Raw genomic sequence first — 22,580 nt, forward strand, 5'->3', positions numbered from 1 at the left:
TGATTTTCCTAATAACATTTTCTTTTCTTTAGTTTGCTTTATTGTAACAGTACAGTACATTATATAATATTTATGCAAAATGTTGTTAATCAACTCTTTATGTTATTGGTAAGGTTTCTAGTCAACAGTTAGGCTGTTAGTAGTTACATTTTTAGGGAATCATAAGATAAACTTGGATTTTCAACTGCATAGGGAGTCAGTACTTCTAATCCCCATGTTGTTCAAGGGTTAACTGTATATACCTAACTTATCATAGACCACTGGTGTCGTTTTTACCAATTCTAATGAAATATAGAAACCTCATCTTTCTTTATGTCCCTTTATCCTGACTCAACGTATTTGTTTAAAATATTTTCTCTACATACATACAGAGCCACATCAGTGTTACTAATTTTTACTTCAACCATTGGATTAGTCTGCTTGAGCTGCCATAATAAAATATCACAGACTGTGTGGCTTAAACAATAGAAATTTATTTTCTCATAGTTCCAGACACAGGGAAATCTAAGATCAAGGTGCCAACCAATTTGGTTCCCTGTGAAGGCTCTCTTCTTGACTTGCAGATGGCTGCCTTCTTGCTGTATCCTCATATAGTGGAGAAGGAGAGACCTCTGGCATCTTTCTCTTCTTATAAGAGCACCAGCCCCTCTGGATTAGGGTCCTACTCTTTTGACTTTCATTTAACCTTTATCACCTCCTCATAGGCCCTATCTCCAAATACAGTCACACTGGGGATTCAGGCTTCAAGATATAAATTTTGGGAGGACACAAATATTCAGTCCATAACAACCATCAAACATAATTTTGAAAACTAAAGAGGAGAAGGAAAGTCTCTTCTGTTTACCCATGTTTTTGCTTACCATGTTCTTTCTTCCATTCTAATATTCCAAGAATCCTTCTTTTATTGTTTCCTTTCTATTTAGAGAACTTCTGTTAGCCATTCTTCAGGGTAGGTCCACCGGCAACAAATACTCTGTTTTCCTTCTTGTGAGAATGTCTTGATCTCCTTTTCATTGTTAAAGGATATTTTCACTCAGTATAGGAATTTGAGTTGATAGTTCTTTTCTTTCAGCATGTGAAAAAAGTTGAGCCACTTCCTTCTGGCCTCCATGGTTTCTGATGAGAAATCTGCTGTCATTTGAATTGCTTTTCTCTTGTAATTAAAGTGTTGTTTTTATCTAGCTGTTTTCAGTATTTTTTCGTGGATCTTAATCTCCTTGGATTAAGTACAAATTTAATAACTTAATCCAATCTCTATTTTTCAGAAGTTTGACTTTGATGTTTCTGTTTTTTTCTTTTTTTTTTGAGACAGAGTCTTGCTCTGTCACCCAGGCTGGAGTGCAGTGACACCATCTTGGCTCACTGCAAGCTCCACCTCCCAGGTTACACCATTCTCCTGCCTCAGCCTCCTGAGTAGCTGGGACTACAGGTGCTCACTACCACGCCTGGTTAATTTTTTATATTTTTAGTAGAGATGGGGTTTCACCATGTTAGGCAGGATGGTCTCGATCTCCTGACCTCATGATCCACCCACCTTGGCCTCCCAAAGTGCTGGGATTACAGGCATGAGCCACCACACCCAGCTGACTTTGATGTATCTTGATGTGGATTTCTTTGGGTTAATCTTATTTGGGTTTGTTCTTGAATCTGTGGATTTATGTCTTTTGCAAATTTGGAACATTTTCAGCCATTCTTTCTTTAAGTACTTTTTCCAGCCTCATATTTTTTCTCCTCTCTTTCCAGATCTCTAATGACACAAATATTAGATATTATAGTCCCAGAGGCCCCTAAGGGCTTTAAAAAAAATCAGCCTATTTGTTCTCTGTTCAGGTTGGATAATATATATTATTCTATCTTCAAGTTCACCAATTATTTCCTCTGTCCTCTATTCTAATGTTGAGCCCGTCCACTGAGCTTTTTATTTTGGTGGTTGTATTTTTTTTTCAGTTCTAAAATTTTCATCTAGTTCTTTTTTATATCTCTTGATTCTTTGCTGAGATTTTCTATTTCTTTGAAGTAGCTTTATATTTTTCATTTGTTTTAAGAGTGTTCATAATTGCTTATTGAAATATTTTTTGATGGCTGCTTAAAATATTTGTTATATAATTCTAATATCTTTCTAATCTCAATGTTGGCATCTATTGATAATCTTTCTTCATTCAGTTTGAGAGCCTTCTGGTAAGTAATTTCTTTTTGAAACCTGAATGTTTTGGGTATTACATTATACAACTCTGGATCTTATTTAAATCTGTTTCAGCTGGTTTTCTGACACTGTACTAATGGGGGTGGGGTGGGCACTGCCTCAGTACTGCCAGGTTAGAGTCCAGATTTCTCCTCTGTTTCCACTCACACCTGAAATGGGGAAAGGAGTTCCTCATTACTGCTGAATGGGGTAGGAATTCTGGCTTCTCACTAGGGCTGGGGAGGTGGGTAGGATTGTCTTGTTATATTCCCCACATGGTCTCCACTGACACCGTGGGTAAGGATTGCCTGTTTACTGCCTGGCAAGGATTAAAGTCCTGATTTCTTATCCAGCCTCCTCTCATACCACCCTAGCAGAGGTGGTGGGGGTGCCTTTTTATAGCTGGGCAAGGGTAGAAGTCATAGTTTTTTTATGGTGTTTTGCAGCAGTAGGAAAATTATTTTCTAAAAACTTTCCATTTTGTTAGGCTGCCCCTCCTTTCCTGGTCCTATAGCTAAAGAGAAGAAGATTTTGCTGGGGCTTTTTATGTTTGCATCTGTTGGCATTTTGGGGTTGCTGGCTTGTCTAGCACCCAGTCTCAGATGTGCTAGAAAAAGAGAAAAGAAGAAGAAAGGAAACCCAGGGAACTCACTGCCATGCCCTTCTTTGGGTTCTCTGAGGTCTTCAGCCTGTCTGCCTTCTCTTCTCCATTTTTCAGAGTCTTCTTATGTATACTTTATATATAACATCCCAGGTCTTTAGTTGCAATTAACAGGAAAAATAGGGAAAGTACACGTATTCCTATAAGCAAAAGAAAGTCTTATCCTCTCATTTTATATGGTCTTTATGTTTTTCACATTAAGCAGTTTTAGAGCATATCAGGGTTTGAGATACTTTTGTATAAAAATCTAAATTACTTTTAGAATAGGTCTAATGACAAGGCTGAGTTTTTTCTTGCTGAATCATGCTATACTTAATGTCATTTGAGCCAGCAATTAATGCTACCTTGGATTAAGAACAAAATGTAGAAAGAAACAATTCTGAACTAGAGTTAGAGATCTAGGTTCTAGTTCAGAATCTTCCACTCTACAGCTCTGTGACCTTGGGCAGATCTCTTGGCATCTCAGAATTCTCATCTGAATTAATAATGTTGGACTCATTAGCTGATCTCTAAGTTTCTTCTAGCTGTAAAGTTTTTATTTTCCTCTCATCAGTGCTACTACTTTAAAAAAAAATGTAGACATTCTGTAATGCAGGATTTAAAATATGTTGATTAAACCAAGTAAAATCCTCAAAAATAAATAAGACAAATAGGAATAGTTTTTTATTGAATGCTGTGTTCCAGGCACTACAGTAAGTGTTTTATGAATATTCTCTCATCCAATTCTTAAAACTTTGAAGTTAAAAGTTAACTCATTTTATAGATGAGAATGGTGAGGCTCAGAAAGGTGAAAAATGTGTCTAAGAAATTTTTTTGTAAAGATATAATTGACCCCAAGTTTATTTGATTCCAGAGCTGATGTTTGCAACCACTTATAAAGACTTTTCAAAAATTTTTGGGCCACTTTTCAAGAGGCAGATTATTTTATAGAAATTGGATTCTAAAGCAATGCTTCTGGGTAGCTAAAATATACATTTTATTTAATTTTTCCCATCACTTTATTCCGCTTGGATTTATTTTTTAACTACATAAATTATGAATACAGAAAATAAATACATACAGCTTTTTTGTTTATTATTATTCATCACTTATTTAGCAGACATGGGGGCATTATTATCCTTGAGAGGTAAAGGAATAAATTGAGGATTGTAAAATATCATTACTCAAGAGCAAAAATTTAATTTACCAACTTTCCATAAACTTCATAGTATCGCAAGAACTAGAAGAGATACACTAGAAGTCTCAGGAACTAGAAGAGATACACTATTTCTGTGTATAAATTTTGCTCATTTATGGAGAACGGATAAGGAACCATTTGCAAGACTAATAGTTAATCAAAAGGTGGAGGTCAAGAAAAAATTAAAAATAAAAGAAGAAAGAGAATAGAGCAAATAATATCAAATTTAAATGTATATAATAACATGAGTACTTTATCATGATATTAGTTCCTAAAAGAATTTCACAAAAAATATTGTTTGGTTTTAAGTAAATTAAATGAGCATGCATTATAAAATGAACTCTTGAATACTTGGCAAGTTGAGATCTTATGATTTCTTGGAAACAAAACTGTGTTTAAAAAAGGTTTATCTTCTTAATTGAAATAAGTTCTATACATTTATGTAAATGCTTGGAATATATTTATGTGGCAAAGACCCTGAAGAATTTATAAAATGATGATTATCAAGGAAGGGAGGGGATTCCAATATGAAAAGCCAGGTCTACTTTAATCCTTGTTTTATCCTTGCTTTTCATTATGAAGCCCCCCTAACTTTCCCATGGCTCACTCTAGATTTTCTATGTCAATCTGGAGGGGTATTCCAATGGAAATAATTCAGATTTCACTTTACTATGTATTCTCAGAATTACGGAAAGAGCAAATTGTGATGTAAAGAGTTGTTGCTATATCATTCCTTTATAAGGATGTAGGAAGCTGGTAATTGGCTCTGTAATCTTGTTCTGAGATCAGAGTGTGCTTTTCTAGGAAAATGATTTTCTCTTCAGAAAGTTGCCATGATTTTGCTAGAGAGCTGGTTCCTAGTTAGATGTTTTATTTTTGCCATAAGCCCATTGTGTGGAATTTTATTTTTGCCATAAACTCATTGTGTGGTGAGAGCCTCTAACAATTTGAAATCTCTGGTGTAGAGCTTTCAAATTATTTATTTTAGGTTTTATTGAAACTGAACAAACAAAATATTATTCATAAATCTATTATAAGACAGAGAAAAACTGCTCAATTCTGGGTGGGGTGGAAGTAGCAATAGGCATACAGCTCTGTCCTTGGTCATTCTACTCATGCATAAAGCATGTTCTTTTGAATTCCTTAGAGTCTGGACAACATAGTTTGAAAAACCTTCAGTGAAATACAAAGATCACTAGATTAGAAATCGAAAGATTTAGAATCCCAGTTCTGCTATCAGCAAGCTGTATTACTGAACCTCTATGGGTACAGATTTCCTCATCTGTTAAATAAGGAGAATGAACTAGGTCTCTTTCAGTTCAAATATTTGAGGAAACCATTAGCAACTATATGTAAATCACAAAACTCCTATGCTTTATTTGTTCACTACTGCAAAATAAGATGTTTCCTGGGTAAAATTCACATGCCCACCTCAAAGTTCTAAGTGTCAAGAGATTTTTTTTTTTAACCTTAAGAAATTTAAAGGAGTTCTGTGAAAATTGCAATATAAAATATCTAATTGTCCTGTTCTAAGCACTTTCAGTATTTCTGACTCTATTTGGGATAATCAGTGGTATTTCATTGATTCATTCAGCAAACACATTGAGTGCCCACGACCTGACAGGAATTGAGTTAGGTATAGAGGACAGAAAAGATGACTAAAGAATGTCCACTACTCCCCTCCCAATACAAAAAGTAATGTGTTTTTAACAATTTGTGTTTTTCAACGAAACTTTATCTATTGTCTGCAATGATGCATCCTTTCTAAATGACAGGGATGGCGCTGACATTTTAAAACTAAATGAAAAACGAATTGGCATTCATAAAGAACTTTGTATTTAAAACAGTATTTTCTTTACACAGAATGGCTTTATTGTAATAGATCTTTGATCAACTTGAGCAAAGAGTATTTAGTTTTATAGGGTATGAGATGCTTTGCTTTCTGAATAAGCAGGGTCTCTCTTAAATATGAAGATGGCTCCAGTGTTTCCAGAGGGAGACTCCAATCTCTCAGCTGCCAGCCACGCACGTTACCTGAATGATTCTGGATTACTACTGGCTTCTTGAGATGGGCTGGGGTCAAGACAGGGAAGAGTTTTGAATGAAGATGCCAGAAGAGGCCTTTGAGAGGGTGGATGGGAATTGTGAAAGGCCCATTTCCCCTAGACTTAAACCCAAATTCCCTAGCTGTGATAGCAGGAACATCCTTTGGGGAAATCTCCCTTTGTTATTCACACTGGTAGAGCTCCCAGCTCAATCCACAACTGCACACCCCCTCACTCTAAGTCACTCTTCCCATGGTGGAGCCAATATCCACCCTCTTACTCTAGACGTGGCAGCCCTCCTAGATCCAACCCAACCGTTGACTTACGTTCAAAGGTCATCACCCACCCCAGCACCATCTTCCAGGAACTGGTCTCTCCCCCATCAGTCCCCGCCCCTCTTCTGAGAGCACCCAATGGGTGGAGTCGGGGCTGCGGTGGGAGGGGCCTGAGGCGGGCACATTTAAAGAAAGGCAGCCGGCGAAAAGAGGCAAGAGAGGAGAAGAAAGAGAAACCAGGGGGGCGAGGCGCCGTCCAATGACAAAGCCCAGGGGTGGGCGCCGGCCGCCATCTTGTACCGGGCGGCAGGATATTCGCCCGCGTCCTCCGCCCTCGGAGGGGGAGGGGCGGCGGCGGAGGCGAGAAAAGTAGCGAGAGACGCCAGCAGCGGCCGCCGCCGCGGAGCCGACGCGGACTGGGACGGCGGCGGCAGTAGTGGGACCCGGCGAGCGCGAGCGGCCCCGAGCGGCCTTCGATGCGGCGCAGCATGAAGAGGCGGCGGCGCCGGCCCCCGGTCGCCCCGGCCGCGGCTGCCCGGGGCGGCGACTTTAGGGCAGAAGACGCGGCCGGGTTGGAGGCGCGGGAGGAAAAGGTGGTGTACTCGCGGTCGCAACTGTCGCTGGCTGACAGCACCAAGGCGCTGGGCGACGCCTTCAAGCTCTTCATGCCCCGCAGCACGGAGTTCATGAGCTCGGACGCGGAGCTCTGGAGCTTCCTCTGCAGCCTCAAGCACCAGTTCTCCCCGCACATCCTGCGCAGCAAGGACGTCTACGGCTACTCCTCCTGCCGGGCCCTGGTGCCCGACCCCCCGGGGCCCCCCACAGCCCGCGGCCAGGCGCGCCGGCCGGCTCCGCGCGCCGCAGCCAGGAGGAGGCGCCGCGGAGCCCGGGCGGCAGCTGCCCGCAGGAGGAAGCCCCGGTCACCACCCCCGCCGCCGCCCCCCGAGGAGAGCTGCCCGGCCAAGCCCGTGGCCCCCGGGCCCTGCTTCGGGGGCCGCACCCTAGAGGAGATTTGGAGGGCGGCCACTCCGACGCTGACCACCTTCCCCACCATCCGCGTCGGCAGCGACGTGTGGGGCGAGCGCAGCCTGGCGGCGGCGCGGCGTAGGGCGCGCCAGGTCCTGCGAGTGAACCTGGAACCCATAGTGAGGCTCCGCCGCTTCCCGGTGCCCCGGGCGTGAGGCGCGGCCTCCAGGGCGCCTCCTGCCGGCCCCGACCCTGGGACAGAGCTTCTGCCCGGAGGAATGAACAAGTGTCAGTCGAGTGTTTACAGATCCGGCCAGGACCCCGGCCCCCAGTGCACTTTACGCGCGAAGAAGTCGCCGGATGGTTGTCCCTGTCCCGGGCCGCGGCGCCGTCGTCTTGGACGCCGGGGCAGGTGTGCCCTCTGCTGCCTCCCGCACCCTGCCTGCAGAGTGGGGGGGACAGCTGGATCCGCAGGGGAGGTCCCTTTCTTCCTGACCCCAGATTGAGACGTCTCCAGGACCTTAGGGGCAGATCCGTTCTCTCCCTGTTGGACTCTACCTCACTGGTCTGGAAGTCCTCCGAAGACATTATTTTTCCAAAGGAATTTGGTTTCGTGCTTGTGTAATAAAGCCAGAATTTACTTGCTCTTTATCTCCCCCTTTTTCTGTTTCACTGTCACCCCTCTTTCCGGACAGAAGTTCGAACATGTGGTGTTGCACTAGTTTGTGCTCAGGGTATTCTGAAGCCCACTCGTTTCCGAATTTTTACTGGATTCCAAAGCTTTGATCGAGGGTATTTTTTGAGAGGTTCAAGCTTGTGACTGTTAGTAGTGCGAGGATTTGTATGGGCTCAGTGATTACAAACAAAGACCTGCAAAATACAACTGTTTAAACATTTTCAAGGTGTTTTTAAAGGTTTTATATTGAAACTTAATGTTTATATTTACTGAGCTCCTAAAAATGGTAGAATACACATGAAAACTTTTGTTTAGGAAAAGTTAACTTGTTAAATTCTTTTGAATTGAATAAAAAAATGCATTGAAACCATATGGCGTGTGATTAAAAAAATGAATAAATTGTGAAGAACTGGTTTTGGTTACAGGAGTCACTGGAATCCGACTAGAGATGATTTGGCCCCCTGTCCTGGTCTAACATACAAATCCAGGAATATTATGCATTGAAGTATTTTAAAATACATTATCCTTGTATTTTACAAGGATAATGTATTTCAAAATACGAGTTGCATAGGAGAGATGCATGTGTGTAAACATTATGACTAAAATGATAAACAGAATACCCATTAGAATTCTTAGAACGATTAATGATCAAGAGGGGTGGAGGCATTTCTTGGTATCAACTGGTTGAGGTTACTTTGGGCGAAATAAATCTATTTCCTTTTTGTTTTTGTTGTTGGATAACAAGAAATGTCTAGACTAATACTCATCAGTCTTACAAACATAATGAAAGTTAGTTGACTTTTATTTGACTTTTTTGTCCCAACATTTTTTTAACCTTCTTGCCACTCATTATATGTTTGCAGTTCTAGGTCTTTGACAGCTGAAGACCACAGGAATCAAACAGGCGAGCCACACAGAATACTGACCCTTCTTTATGCTTTTATAGTGTTTATACCATATGGCCCAGTGTGAAATTCTTGATTATCCAAGTGCCTTCGGTCATTTGTGGCAGGAAAACTTAATAGTTTTTTAGCCAGCAGTGCCACAGCCAGCTTTTACTGCAATACCTAAAGGGTCAAGGAGTGTTTTTGTACCACTATTATTTCAAATTTAAGTATTCTGCCATGAAACGATCCATACTGGGCTGGAACTTGACATGTGAAATATTTAATACTAAAACTTATCTCTGCTTGGCAGCTTCTTAGGAAAATAATGAGAGTTGCAATTTTGACTCTTGTGTTCCTAGAATTCAAATGGCATAGCTTTCTGAAATGAGTATTTCAAGTTTAGTAGTCCATATAGGAGTGCTGTGACTTTAATTTCAGTGTTCTTGTTTTCTTAAAAAATTATATATATATATATACGCACACATATATAACTTGATGCCAGTTTTCTAGTAAGCCTCAGTCTTTTATTCACTACTCAATGATAATGCATTGTACAAACACTGTCACATGAGTAAATAAAAATGAGTAATTCCTTAGAAGATGGAGAGTGTTAAATTATATTTGTGATAGGAAGCTTAGACATATTCTTTTGGTTATTAGCTTCCATTGCCAATTGTATTTCAGATGCATAGGGTTTTCTTCCTAAAAATACGTTGTTAACTTTTATAGCTAACTAGCACCTGGGAAAAATGTATTTGTACAACTTCACTATTGTATATAGTTTTATAATAATTAAAAATAAACCCAATGGCCATATTAGAATGCAATTTCGACATATAGCTTATCTAGGTAGTTTTCCAGAGGATTTTGAAATTTGGCTTAACTGGGAGGATAACTGCTCAGCACACAACTGAAACATAACCAATGACACCATTCATTTATTTTAACGGAGATTCTTGACATTTTTCTCTCCTATGCCTTGTTACTTTAGCGTACTTGAACTCAAATGCTTCTTTGGATTACTTGGGCTATCTGATTCCATTTTGGATCTGATTATCCATCTTGAATTCAATAATGGTATTCATTTGGGCTATTAAAAGATTATGCCATTTCTAGTCTGTGAAATAAGATTAAAAAATCTTTATTTTTGCCCTTTCCTTTGGTTAAAACCTATGTTACAACTTTTAAAATGTGAAGCAACATCTAATGTAGTTGACTGGTATACTAATAGGAAAGTGAAAGTATTTCATGGGTACTTTGTCGCAGAATGTGAAAAGAAACTTGGCATAGTGGCCTTTATGATGAGGCATCCACTTACTGTCCTCTAAAGTGAAGTCTGTAGCTTAGCTTGTGTATAGTTTTTGAATGAAATCTCATGATCTTCGTTCATTCTCTTGCCTTCTCTTTTATCTCATATGGCACAAGTAGAGGGGGAAGCCAGGAGGAAATTCATCACCTTGCTATGCTTTTATTTGATTTTTAATTCCTGAGTGCCTAAATGTGGTGACTGGCACCTCACATAACTTTTTGAGACTTCTGATGTCATTTTTATCCTTCCTGTCAACCAGCAATGTATTTTTATGTTACTAAAACCAGTAATGTCGTAATTGTTGAGGGCAAGCTTCATTGTTGATAGTGCAAAGTGTCGTTGTTGTGATGTGTATTTATTTTATTCAAGTTTGAATATTGACAAGTGTAACTTAAGCTGATGACTGACACCTATTGATCTGCTGTGTGCAAATGATAGTACTATTTTTTAGAAAACTTCAGTAAATTTTAAAAATATTTGAATACAAAATATCTGAGCAATTTTGAACTCAAAAGTTTTTCATTGTTTTAAGGATTGCGACAGGACTCTAATGGTTTTTAATGGACACATATGCCTAATATTTACTTTATTGGTGTGTTTAAAATATTTTTTGATAGACTATTATGTCTTAAGTGCTTTCGAAGACAATTGTTTGTAATGGACTCAAAGTGTTTCCCTGGACAGTTTGATGTACTTATGGTTGAGATTTATAATCTGCTTGTACTTTGCTTTTTAACTTATTAATTGTAAATAAATTTTAGAGAATACATCGTGTCTAGTTTTTCTAATGATTTGAACATTTTTGAAATAGTATTTTGTATTTGCATGTGACTCAGAAAACATCTTAATTTACAATTTGATAAATTTTGACTTTTTTGTGAACTTCAAACTCCCAGAAATCTTGAGATTTGTTTTTTGTGCTATCTCAGGACTCCGTGTTCCATCAGTTCTTCAATTATCTGGCTAATTTCTAGGATGGTGCTACAAGCCCAAGTTATTAACCAGTTTGCCAGCAATAAAATATCATACAAAAAAATGCATCAAAATTCAGAATTCTCTAAATCCTGACCAAAGGTCCCCCTGTGACGATGACAAAAGGTCTAGAGCTCTTGCTCTTTCATAGCATGAAAGGAAGTAAGAGTGCTCCGTTTGAGTACCAGTGGTATGAGCTGTTCCATAGAATAAGGGCAGGGCTAGAATTTTCATTAGAGTCTAGAAGGCAGAAGTGGAGTATTAGTGAACAGCACAGCAAGGGCCGGATTCACAGATAGTACTGTGTGGGCTAAATTTGTCGTTGTACCTGAGTTCCTATTAGTTGGAGGCAGTGTAGTGTAATAGTTGTGGAGTCACAGTGCCTAGGGTGGAATTATTATGCATACCTTTGTGACCTGCAAGTGTTGAGATGGTAGGTAAGTTACTTAAAATCTTCGTGCCTTAGCTTCCTCAACTATCAAATGTGATTAGTGAAAGAGACTATCGGGATATTATAAGGATTAATAACCACCCCTTTCAAAGGGTAGTAATGCTAGACACATAGGAAGTACTAAATAAATGCTATTAATTAGAAGTATGCACAGTGAGAATAGGTATATATACTGAGAGTGGTCCATTGTGAATTTAGCTCTCCAGGTTTCTCAGCATCCCAAGAATATTGTGTGGTCTGGGAAAGCTGTAAGATAAATTAAGAGAAGAGAATTTGTGCATGAATAAAATTGAAGAGATAAGGAAATTACATACTTTTTTAGCTTGCTGACTATGCAGTAGGAGATTGGATTAAGTTGATTTATTACAATTTTCATTGTTGGAGTTTTTTTAAAATTCAGGTCTCATGATATCTCTAAAAGACATTTGAATGTGCTGTTATGTATTTTAAACTATGTGAGAATTTATAACTAATAGATTTAAAGCTATTGATCTAAGAGAACTCACAAAAGTTTTGGACTACATATTTGCTTAGAGTAAGCTCAGTAAGTGTTGCTTATAAACTGTGTTAATTTATGTACATAGAACCAACCTAGAATTAGTTTGTATAAAGTTTACAATTCAGGTGTTAAAGGAAACAAAGTGAATACAATAGCTGTGCTTGAAACACCAGAAAATTATTACTAAAAGCAAAAATATTCTTGTATTTGAAGCATTGACACACTCATTTTTGGATGTCAGATATAAAGCCTGTAATTTAGATCTAACTTCTCATAGCACAAAGAATAATGGAACATCCTCTAAATTGGTGAACAAGCCAAAGTTGCAGTTATCTGAAGTTGACACAAAATAATTTCCTGGAAAATTATTAGATGAAAGTCATACAAGAACAAGAAGCTAAAAATTGAGCCTAACTGCAGATTTCACAAAATTAATGACTTCTCACTGTCATCACTCTCTTGTGTCTTGGTAAATGTCATTCTAAACCATGATCTATAACATAATAAACATATCTAATGCCCAATTGGAAGGTAATAATCATAATAACACCAAACACTATGTTTAGCTCAGAAAATTTGAATAAGTAGTCTACTGGACTCAAAACGGGACTTATTTAGCTTCTGAAAATATTCGTAGAAAAGTTAAATTGAGAATCTTCCAAGTAGTAAAATTAACTGTAAAATGTGTACATATTTCTCTTTTTAAGGATTTTTTAAAGTACATATTCTTTAAAGAGTACAGAAAAAAAAAGACTGTGACTTAGGGTTCTAAATCTTACAGAGTAAAGGAATTATTGAAGCAAAAACATGTATAAAAAGTACATATAAATGTACAGTTTGATGAATTTGAATAAATTCAATAGGCTCATGGAACTAGCACTCAGATTAAAAAAATACAGTTATGAGTAACCCTGAAGTCCTCCCTAACACCCCATCAATCATTACCTACTCACCTTCTTGCCCAAGGTAACCATTGTTTTGATTTCTTACAGCATATTTTTTGCTTATTTTTGAACTTTACATAAATGGAATTATTGGTCATGTGTCTAGCTTCTTTCACTTGAAATTATGTTTGTGAAATTCATTTATATTGTTGTATGTACTATATTGTAGAACATTTATTCTCATTGATGTATAGAATTCCACTGTGTGAATATTCCATAATATATTTATTCAAGTCTTGGGGGCATTTGGGTAGATTCCAGTTTGGAACAATTATAATAAAGCTTTGATGAATATTCTTTTTTTTTTTTTTTTTTTTTTTTTTTTTTTTTTTTTGGTTTTTTTTTTTTTTTAATGTATAATTTTTTTTTTTTTTTTCTTTTTTTTATACTTTAAGTTCTAGGGCACATGGGCATAACGTCAGGTTTGTTACATATTATACTTATGCCATGTTGGTGTGCTGCACCCATCAACTCGTCACACCCATCATTCATCATGTATATCATGTATAACTCCCCAATGCAATCCCTCCCTCCACCCCCCTCCCCATGATAGGCCCCGTTGTGATGTTCCCCTTCCCGAGTCCAAGTGATCTCATTGTTCCTTTCCCACCTATGAGTGAAACATGCAGTGTTTGGTTTTCTCTTCTTGTGATAGTTTGCTAAGAATGATGGTTGCCAGCTGCATCCATGTCCCTACGAAGATGCAAACTCATCCTTTTTTTGGCTTCATAGTATTCCATTGGTGTATATGGCCACATTTTCTTTTTTTTTTTTTTTTTTTGTATACTTAAGTTCTAGGGTACATGTGCATGACGTTTATATCATGTATAACTCCCCAATGCAATCCCTCCCCCCTCCCCCCTCCCCATGATAGGCCCCAGTGTGTGATGTTCCCCTTCCCGAGTCCAAGTGATCTCATTGTTCAGTTCCCACCTATGAGTGAGAACATGCGGTGTTTGGTTTTCTCTCTTGTGATAGTTTGCTAAGAATGATGGTTTCCAGCTGCATCCATGTCCCTACAAAGGATGCAAACTCATCCTTTTTTATGGCTGCATAGTATTCCATGGTGTATATGTGCCACATTTTCTTAATCCAGTCTGTCACAGATGGACATTTGGGTTGATTCCAAGTCTTTGCTATTGTGAATAGTGCCGCAATAAACATACGTGTGCATGTGTCTTTGTAGTAGAGTAATTTATAATCCTTTGGGTATATACCCAGTAGTGGGATGGCTGGGTCATATGGTACATCTAGTTCTAGATCCTTGAGGAATCGCCATACTGTTTTCCATAATGGTTGAACTAGTTTACAATCCCACCAACAGTGTAAAAGTGTTCCTATTTCTCCACATCCTCTCCAACACCTGTTGTTTCCTGACTTCTTAATGATTGCCATTCTAACTGGTGTGAGATGGTATCTCATTGTGTTTTGATTTGCATTTCTCTGATGGCGAGTGATGATGAGCATTTTTTCATGTGTCTGTCTGGCTGTATGATGTCTTCTTTTGAGAAATGTCTGTTCATATCCTTTCCCCACTTTTTGATGGGGTTGTTTGTTTTTTTCTTGTATATTTGTTTGAGTTCTTTGTAGATTCTGGATATTAGCCCTTTGTCAGATGAGTAGTTGCAAAAATTTTCTCCCATTCTGTAGGTTGCCTGTTCACTCTGATGGTAGTTTCTTTAGCTGTGCAAAGCTCTTTAGTTTAATTAGATCCCATGTGTCAATTTTTGCTTTTGCTGCCATTGCTTTTGGTGTTTTAGACATGAAGTCCTTGCCCATGCCTATGTCCTGAATGGTACTACCTAGATTTTCTTCTAGGGTTTTTATGGTATTAGGTAACATTTAAGTCTCTAATCCATCTTGAATTAATTTTCGTATAAGGGGTAAGGAAAGGATCCTTTCAGCTTTCTACTTATGGCTAGCCAATTTTCCCAGCACCATTTATTAAATAGGGAATCCTTTCCCCATTTCTTGTTTTCTCAGTTTGTCAAAGATCAGATGGCTGTAGATGTGTGGTATTATTTCTGAGGACTCTGTTCTGTTCCATGGTCTATATCTCTGTTTTGGTACCAGTACCATGCTGTTTTGGTTACTGTAGCCTTGTAGTATAGTTTGAAGTCAGGTAGCGTGACGCCTCCAGCTTTGTCCTTTTGACTTAGGATTGTCTTGGCAATGCGGGCTCTTTTTTGGTTCCATATGAACTTTAAAGCAGTTTTTTCCAATTCTGTGAAGAACTCATTGGTAGCTTGATGGGGATGGCATTGAATCTATAAATCACCTTGGGCAGTATGGCCATTTTCACGATATTGATTCTTCCTATCCATGAGCATGGTATGTTCTTCCATTTGTTTGTGTCCTCTTTGATTTCACTGAGCAGTGGTTTGTAGTTCTCCTTGAAGAGGTCCTTTACATCCCTTGTAAGCTGGATTCCTAGGTATTTGATTCTCTTTGAAGCAATTGTGAATGGAAGTTCATTCCTGATTTGGCTCTCTGCTTGTCTGTTACTGGTGTATAAGAATGCTTGTGATTTTTGCACATTAATTTTGTATCCTGAGACTTTGCTGAAGTTGCTTATCAGCTTAAGGAGATTTTGGGCTGAGACAATGGGGTTTTCTAAATATACAATCATGTCATCTGCAAACAGGGACAATTTGACTTCTTCTTTTCCTAACTGGATACCCTTGATTTCTTTCTCTTGCCTGATTGCCCTAGCCAGAACTTCCAACACTATGTTGAATAGGAGTGGTGAGAGAGGGCATCCCTGTCTTGTGCCAGTTTTCAAAGGGAATTTTTCCAGTTTTTGCCCATTCAGTATGATATTAGCTGTGGGTTTGTCATAAATAGCTCTTATTATTTTGAGGTACGTTCCATCAATACCAAATTTATTGAGCGTTTTTAGCATAAGGGCTGTTGAATTTTGTCAAAAGCCTTTTCTGCATCTATTGAGAATATTATGTGGTTCTGTCTTTGGTTCTGTTTATATGCTGGATTACGTTTATTGATTTGCGAATGTTGAACCAGCCTTGCATCCCAGGGATGAAGCCCACTTGATCATGGTGGATAAGCTTTTTGATGTGCTGCTGAATCCGGTTTGCCAGTATTTTATTGAGGATTTTTGCATCGATGTTCATCAGGGATATTGGTCTAAAATTCTTTTTTTTGTTGTGTCTCTGCCAGGCTTTGGTATCAGGATGATGTTGGCCTCATAAAAAGAGTTAGGGAGGATTCCCTCTTTTTCTATTGATTGAAATAGTTTCAGAAGGAATGGTACCAGCTCCTCCTTGTACCTCTGGTAGAATTCAGCTGTGAATCCATCTGGTCCTGGACTTTTTTTGGTGGGTAGGCTATTAATTGTTGCCTCAATTTCAGAGCCTGCTATTGGTCTATTCAGGGATTCAACTTCTTCCTGGTTTAGTCTTGGAGAGTGTAAGTGTCCAGGAAATTATCCATTTCTTCTAGATTTTCTAGTTGATTTGCATAGAGGCATTTATAGTATTCTCTGATGGTTTTTTGTATTTCTGTGGGTCGGTGGTGATATCCCCTTTATCATTTTTTATTGCGTCTATTTGATTCTCTCTCTTTTCTTTCTTTATTAGTCTTGCTAGCGGTCTGTCAATTTTGTTTATCTTTTCAAAAAACCAACTCCGGATTCATTGATTTTTTGGAGGGTTTTTTGTGTCTCTATCTCCTTCAGTTCTGCTCTGATCTTAGTTATTTCTTGCCTTCTGCTAGCTTTTGAATGTGTTTGCTCTTGCCTCTCTAGTTCTTTTAATTGTGATGTTAGAGTGTCAATTTTAGATCTCTCCTGCTTTCTCTTGTGGGCATTTAGTGCTATAAATTTCCCTCTACACACTGCTTTAAATGTGTCCCAGAGATTCTGGTATGTTGTATCTTTGTTCTCATTGGTTTCAAAGAACATCTTTATTTCTGCTTTCATTTCGTTATGTACCCAGTAGTCATTCAGGAGCAGGTTGTTCAGTTTCCATGTAGTTGAGCGGTTTTGATTGAGTTTCTTAGTCCTGAGTTCTAGTTTGATTGCACTGTGGTCTGAGAGACAGTTTGTTATAATTTCTGTTCTTGTACATTTGCTGAGGAGTGCTTTACTTCCAATTATGTGGTCAATTTTGGAATAAGTGCGATGTGGTGCTGAGAAGAATGTATATTCTGTTGATTGGGGTGGAGAGTTCTATAGATGTCTATTAGGGCTTGGTGCAGAGATGATTCAATTCCTGGATATCCTTGTTAACTTTCTGTCTCGTTGATCTGTCTAATGTTGACAGTGGAGTGTTGAAGTCTCCCATTATTATTGTATGGGAGTCTAAGTCTCTTTGTAGGTCTCTAAGGACTTGCTTTATGAATCTGGTGCTCCTGTATTGGGTGCATATATATTTAAGAGTTAGCTCTTCCTGTTGAATTGATCCCTTTACCATTATGTAATGGCCTTCTTTGTCTCTTTTGATCTTTGATGGTTTAAAGTCTGTTTTATCAGAGACTAGGATTGCAACCCCTGCTTTTTTTTGTTCTCCATTTGCTTGGTAGATCTTCTCCATCCCTTTATTTTGAGCCTATGTATGTCTCTGCATGTGAGATGGGTCCCAATACAGCAGACTGATGGGTCTTGACTCTTTATCCAGTTTGCCAGTCTGTGTCTTTTAATTGGAGCATTTAGTCCATTGACATTTAAGGTTAATATTGTTATGTGTGAACTTGATCCTGTCATTATGATATTAACTGGTTATTTTGCTCGTTAGTTGATGCAGTTTCTTCCTAGCCTCGATGGTCTTTACATTTTGGCATGTTTTTGCAATGGCTGGTACCGGTTGTTCCTTTCCATGTTTAGGCTTCCTTCAGGGTCTCTTGTAAGGCAGGCCTGGTGGTGACAAAATCTCTAAGCATTTGCTTATCTGTAAAGGATTTTATTTCTCCTTCACTGATGAGCTTAGTTTGGCTGGATATGAAATTCTGGGTTGAAAATTCTTTTCTTTAAGAACGTTGAATATTGGCCCCCACTCTCTTCTGGCTTGTAGAGTTTTGCCGAGAGGTCTGCTGTTATCTGATGGCTTCCCTTTGTGGGTAACCCGACCTTTCTCTCTGGCTGCCCTTAAGATTTTTTCCTTCATTTCAACTTTGGTGAATCTGGCAATTATGTGTCTTGGAGTTGCTCTTCTGGAGGAGTATCTTTGTGGCGTTCTCTGTATTTCCTGAATTTGAATGTTGGCCTGCCCTACTAGGTTGGGGAAGTTCTCCTGGATGATATCCTGAAGAGTGTTTTCCAACTTGGTTCCATTTTCCCCCTCACTTTCAGGCACCCCAATCAGAACGTAGATTTGGTCTTTTTACATAATCCCATACTTCTTGCAGGCTTTGTTCATTTCTTTTTCTTCTTTTTTCTTTTGGTTTCTCTTCTCGCTTCATTTCATCATTTGATCCTCAATCGCTGATACTCTTTCTTCCAGTTGATCGAGTCGGTTACTGAAGCTTGTGCATTTGTCACGTATTTCTCGTGTCATGGTTTTCATCTCTGTCATTTCGTTTATGATCTTCTCTGCATTAATTAGTCTAGCTGTCAATTCTTCCACTTTTTTTTCAAGATTTTTAGTTTCTTTGCGCTGGGTACGTAATTCCTCCTTTAGCTCTGAGAGGTTTGATGGACTGAAGCCTTCTTCTCTCATCTCGTCAAAGTCATTCTCTGACCAGCTTTGATCCGTTGCTGGCGATGGGCTGCGCTCCTTTGCAGGGGGAGATGCGCTCTTATTTTTTGAATTTCCAGCTTTTCTGCCCTGCTTCTTCCCATCTTTGTGGTTTTATCTGTCTCTGGACTTTGATGATGGTGACGTACTGATGGGGTTTTGGTATAGGTGTCCTTCCTGTTTGATAGTTTTCCGTCTGACAGTCAGAAGACTGTCTGTTGGTCTGTTAGAGATTGCTTGAGGTCCACTCCAGACCCTGTTTGCCTGGGTATCAGCAGCAGAGGTTGCCGAAGATAGAATATTGCTGAACAGCGAGTGTACCTGTCTGATTCTTTCTTTGGAAGTTTCCTCTCAGGGGTGACGCCACCCTGTGAGGTGTGGGGTATCAGACTGCCCCTAGTGGGGATGTCTCCCAGCTAGGCTACTCAGGGTCAGGGACCCCCTGAGCAGGCAGTCTGTCCGTTCTCAGATCTCAACCTCCGCGTTAGGAGATCCACGCTCTCCCCAAAGCTGTCAGACAGAGTCGTTAGGGTCTGCGGCGGCCCTGCTCTTTCCCCTAATGGACTGCAGCTGTGCGCTGTCCGCAGAGGTAGAGTCTACAGAGACAGGCAGGCTTCCTTGAGCTGCTGTGAGCTCCACCCAGTTCGAGCTTCCCAGCGGCTTTGTTTACCTACTTAAGCCTCAGCAATGGCGGGCGCCCCTCCCCCAGCCTCGCTGCTGCCTTGCGGATAGATCGCCGCAGACGGCTGTGTTAGCAGTGAGGGAGGCTCCGTGGGCGTGGGACCCTCCCGGCCAGGTGTGGGATATATTCTCCTGGTGTGCCTGTTTCCTTAAAGCGCAGTATGGGGTGGGAGTTACCCGATTTTCCAGGTGTTGTGTGTCTCAGTTCCCCTGGCTAGGAAAAGGGATTTCCTTCCCCCTTGCGCTTCCAGGTGAGGCGATGCCTCGCCCTGCTTCAGCTCACGCTGGTCAGGCTGCAGCAGCTGACCCGCACCGATTGTCCGCACTCCCTAGAGAGATGACCCCAGTACCTCAGTTGAAAATGCAGAAATCACCGTCTTCTGTGTCGCTCGCGCTGGGAGTTGGAGACTGGAGCTGTTCCTATTCGGCCATCTTGCTCCGCCCCCCCTGATGAATATCTAAAATATGTCTTTTTGGTGAACATTGCATGTTTTTTTTTTGGAGTATATGTCTAGGAATGAATTTGCTGAGACACTGGGTCACAGCAAATGATCATCTTTGGTAGATACTGCCAAACAGTTTTCCAAAGTGGATACATGGACTCTTGTAAAACTGGCCTTCAAATAGTTGGCTTTTTATTATTATTCCTTTCTTCTTCAAAGCCAAAGAAGTTTTGTTCCTTTGGCTCTTAAAATGAAACGAAAAGACATTTTCTCCCTATGTTTTCCTCTATTTTACAGCAGAGCTTTTAAAAAAAAAGTCTTTTATGTATTAGTTGTTTTCTTCTCCATCCTTTATACAAAACCAGCTCTGAGATTGGTAATAACGTTAACTATGTTAACCTAAACCCGGCAAACTTAAATTGTCATAAAACCAAGCATGTGAGACTTGGGTTCATAGTGTTCCTCTTCTAGTACTTGGACAGGATTCCGTTGAAATGGTGTATAACATAATGGAGACTCTGTCTCTGGAAAGAACGGTCTGATTCGACCTTATATGTTGTTTATTCTAGAAAGCTAGACATTGAGAGGTCTAGGAGTTGGATGGCAGAGAGGGAGGGTTTGAAGATGTGCAGAATATTCAGGTTTGCTTGAAGTCAGCTGAGAAAAGGAGACTTCTATCTTGGGAGGTGCTGGCTCAGCAGGGCTCAACTCTCAATTGTTATGAAATGAATGAAAAATGTACTCATGAGAGCCCACTTGAAGGATGCCTCCAGAACTCTAAAAGAAAGTTCTCCCTTTTCCTTATTAAGTAAAGCATCTTGGAGGATATTTATTTTACCCTTACATGCCCACAGTACTTCACACTGGGTAGTTATGTTGTTATTGTTATACTTTCTTATGTATTTCTCTCCTCTTCCCTCCTAGATTGTGAATTTCTCATTGGCAGCACTCGTTCTCGTCTCTGTATCATTACAACATCGCTGGTCATGTGCATAGTGCTCAGTGGTGTTGAATGAATAAATTGTGTTTATGGGGTTCAGACAAACCTGGAACACTGGCTCCAAAATCTTACAGAAGAACTAGTTGTGATGCTTCAGTTTTATGTGTAACAGAAGCAGTCTGTAAATGGAGTTATAATTTTTTACAGATACCTATCAAATACACTTTTGATGAATTCCTAGCATTTTGTGACCAAATGAGTTGGCTGTAGACTCTGATGTTTCTTACTGTACCTGCAACCCAATACCATTTATCATCACTACCTCAGAATCTCTCAGCAAGAGGTAGTGTGGTGCAGTGGTTAAGAGGCTGGCCTCAGGGGACAGTCTGCCTGTTTTAAAACTCCTTCCTCCCTTTCTTGCTGGCAGCAGACCTTTTAGCAAGCTACTTAACCTCTCTGTTCCTCAGTTTACTCAGCTGTAAAAACAGGCACAATATAGCACCTACCTCATAGAGCTCTTATGAGAATTCAGTGAGGTAACACATGTAAAACACTTTAGAGTAGTGCCTGGAACATCGTTTGCCTCAAGTCAATAAATGTTAGCTTTTATTAGTAGTAATGTAAAAGACTTTATAAAGCCTCAGTTTGCTTACTTGAAATTTTTATATTGGCATGTGTTAGAAGCAAAGAACAAAGGCTGCAGTCCATAAAATGTCTATTAGAGCCAAACTTATATGGGAGATTGAGGTCCAATTCACTAAAAGTGGTATGTGCAAAAGGATGCTGTAGGTGTTGTGAGGAGTGCAGTGATGTACAAGACTCAGCACAAGCTGATAGCAAAATAATCAGGAAAACATGGCATGATAGAAGAAACAAATTAACAATGATTTAATTCTTACTGTGCACCAGGTACTATCCCAGGCTCTTTATGCTTGTGTGTGTGTTTTGTTTGTTTGTTTGTTTGTTTTTACGTAAACCTCAATGATCCTATGAGATAGATAGGATTCATTCATATTTAGTAGATGAATAAACTGAAGCTTAGATAGGTTAAGAAATGTGCCAAATATCACACATCTAAGTGTCAGAGCTGGGATTTAAAACCACATCTATCTCATCTCATTTTCTCTACTAATCTTTATAAACACTTTTAGAGGAAGTGAAATAAATTAATCAGCCCCTGGAGGAACCTCCTGTAGGACTGTGAAATCCTAAGATGGGGAAAATCAATTTAGGAACCCTGTTTTGTTCACCTTCGCATTTCTCATGGTGTACAGCATAGGAGTTCATTCATTGTCAGGGAAATGAATATGAATGAATGAACAAAAGCACAAATTCCTTTGCTCCTGTGATTAGATTGTTTAGTTTGATGGAGGATCTCGTGGCAATCTGTATGGTCTAAAGTCATTCTGTATGTCTTCTCTTATAATTGCCACAAGCAGGTAAAAGAGAAGGTTATTTAATATAACATTCATCTCAAATTACTTGTAAAGTCTATAAAAAGTAGACTTCACAAATCTAAACATGGGGAGTCATACAGAGCTTTAAGCCCTCCTTCCCACAGCTGCTATCCTGGAGCCTCTGTATTGGAATTCTACAGCTCCCATTGCAGACACTTCTTCCAATTTATTATGATATCTACTCTGTGGACCACTGTGAGACAAGGTGGACAAGGTTCCGAGTCCATTCTGATTCTCTTTTCCCTCCTAAACACCTTCATGAAGTTCTAGTTCCCAGGTTTTACTTAGATAAACTACAGCATGAACAAACAAACAAACAAAAAAC

General features: G+C 39.5%; 1 protein-coding gene across 1 annotated transcript; it reads left to right on the forward strand.

Annotated features, from left to right (window-relative positions):
* The first annotated feature begins 6,526 nt into the window (after positions 1 to 6,526).
* On the forward strand, positions 6,527 to 10,947 carry CCDC71L (coiled-coil domain containing 71 like). Its single transcript, XM_033194821.1, has one exon. It carries the CDS (start codon positions 6,817 to 6,819, stop codon positions 7,519 to 7,521), a length of 705 nt encoding a protein of 234 aa, XP_033050712.1. The 5' UTR covers positions 6,527 to 6,816; the 3' UTR covers positions 7,522 to 10,947.
* The last annotated feature ends 11,633 nt before the right edge of the window (positions 10,948 to 22,580 follow it).

Source organism: Trachypithecus francoisi, unplaced genomic scaffold, assembly GCF_009764315.1.
Source record: "Trachypithecus francoisi isolate TF-2019V2 unplaced genomic scaffold, Tfra_2.0 Lachesis_group4, whole genome shotgun sequence".
Lineage (NCBI taxonomy): Eukaryota > Metazoa > Chordata > Mammalia > Primates > Cercopithecidae > Trachypithecus > Trachypithecus francoisi.

Bases quoted from the DNA above. Each gene is read 5' to 3' on its own strand.
- CCDC71L (XM_033194821.1), top strand. From the start codon at position 6,817: ATGCGGCGCAGCATGAAGAGGCGGCGGCGCCGGCCCCCGGTCGCCCCG.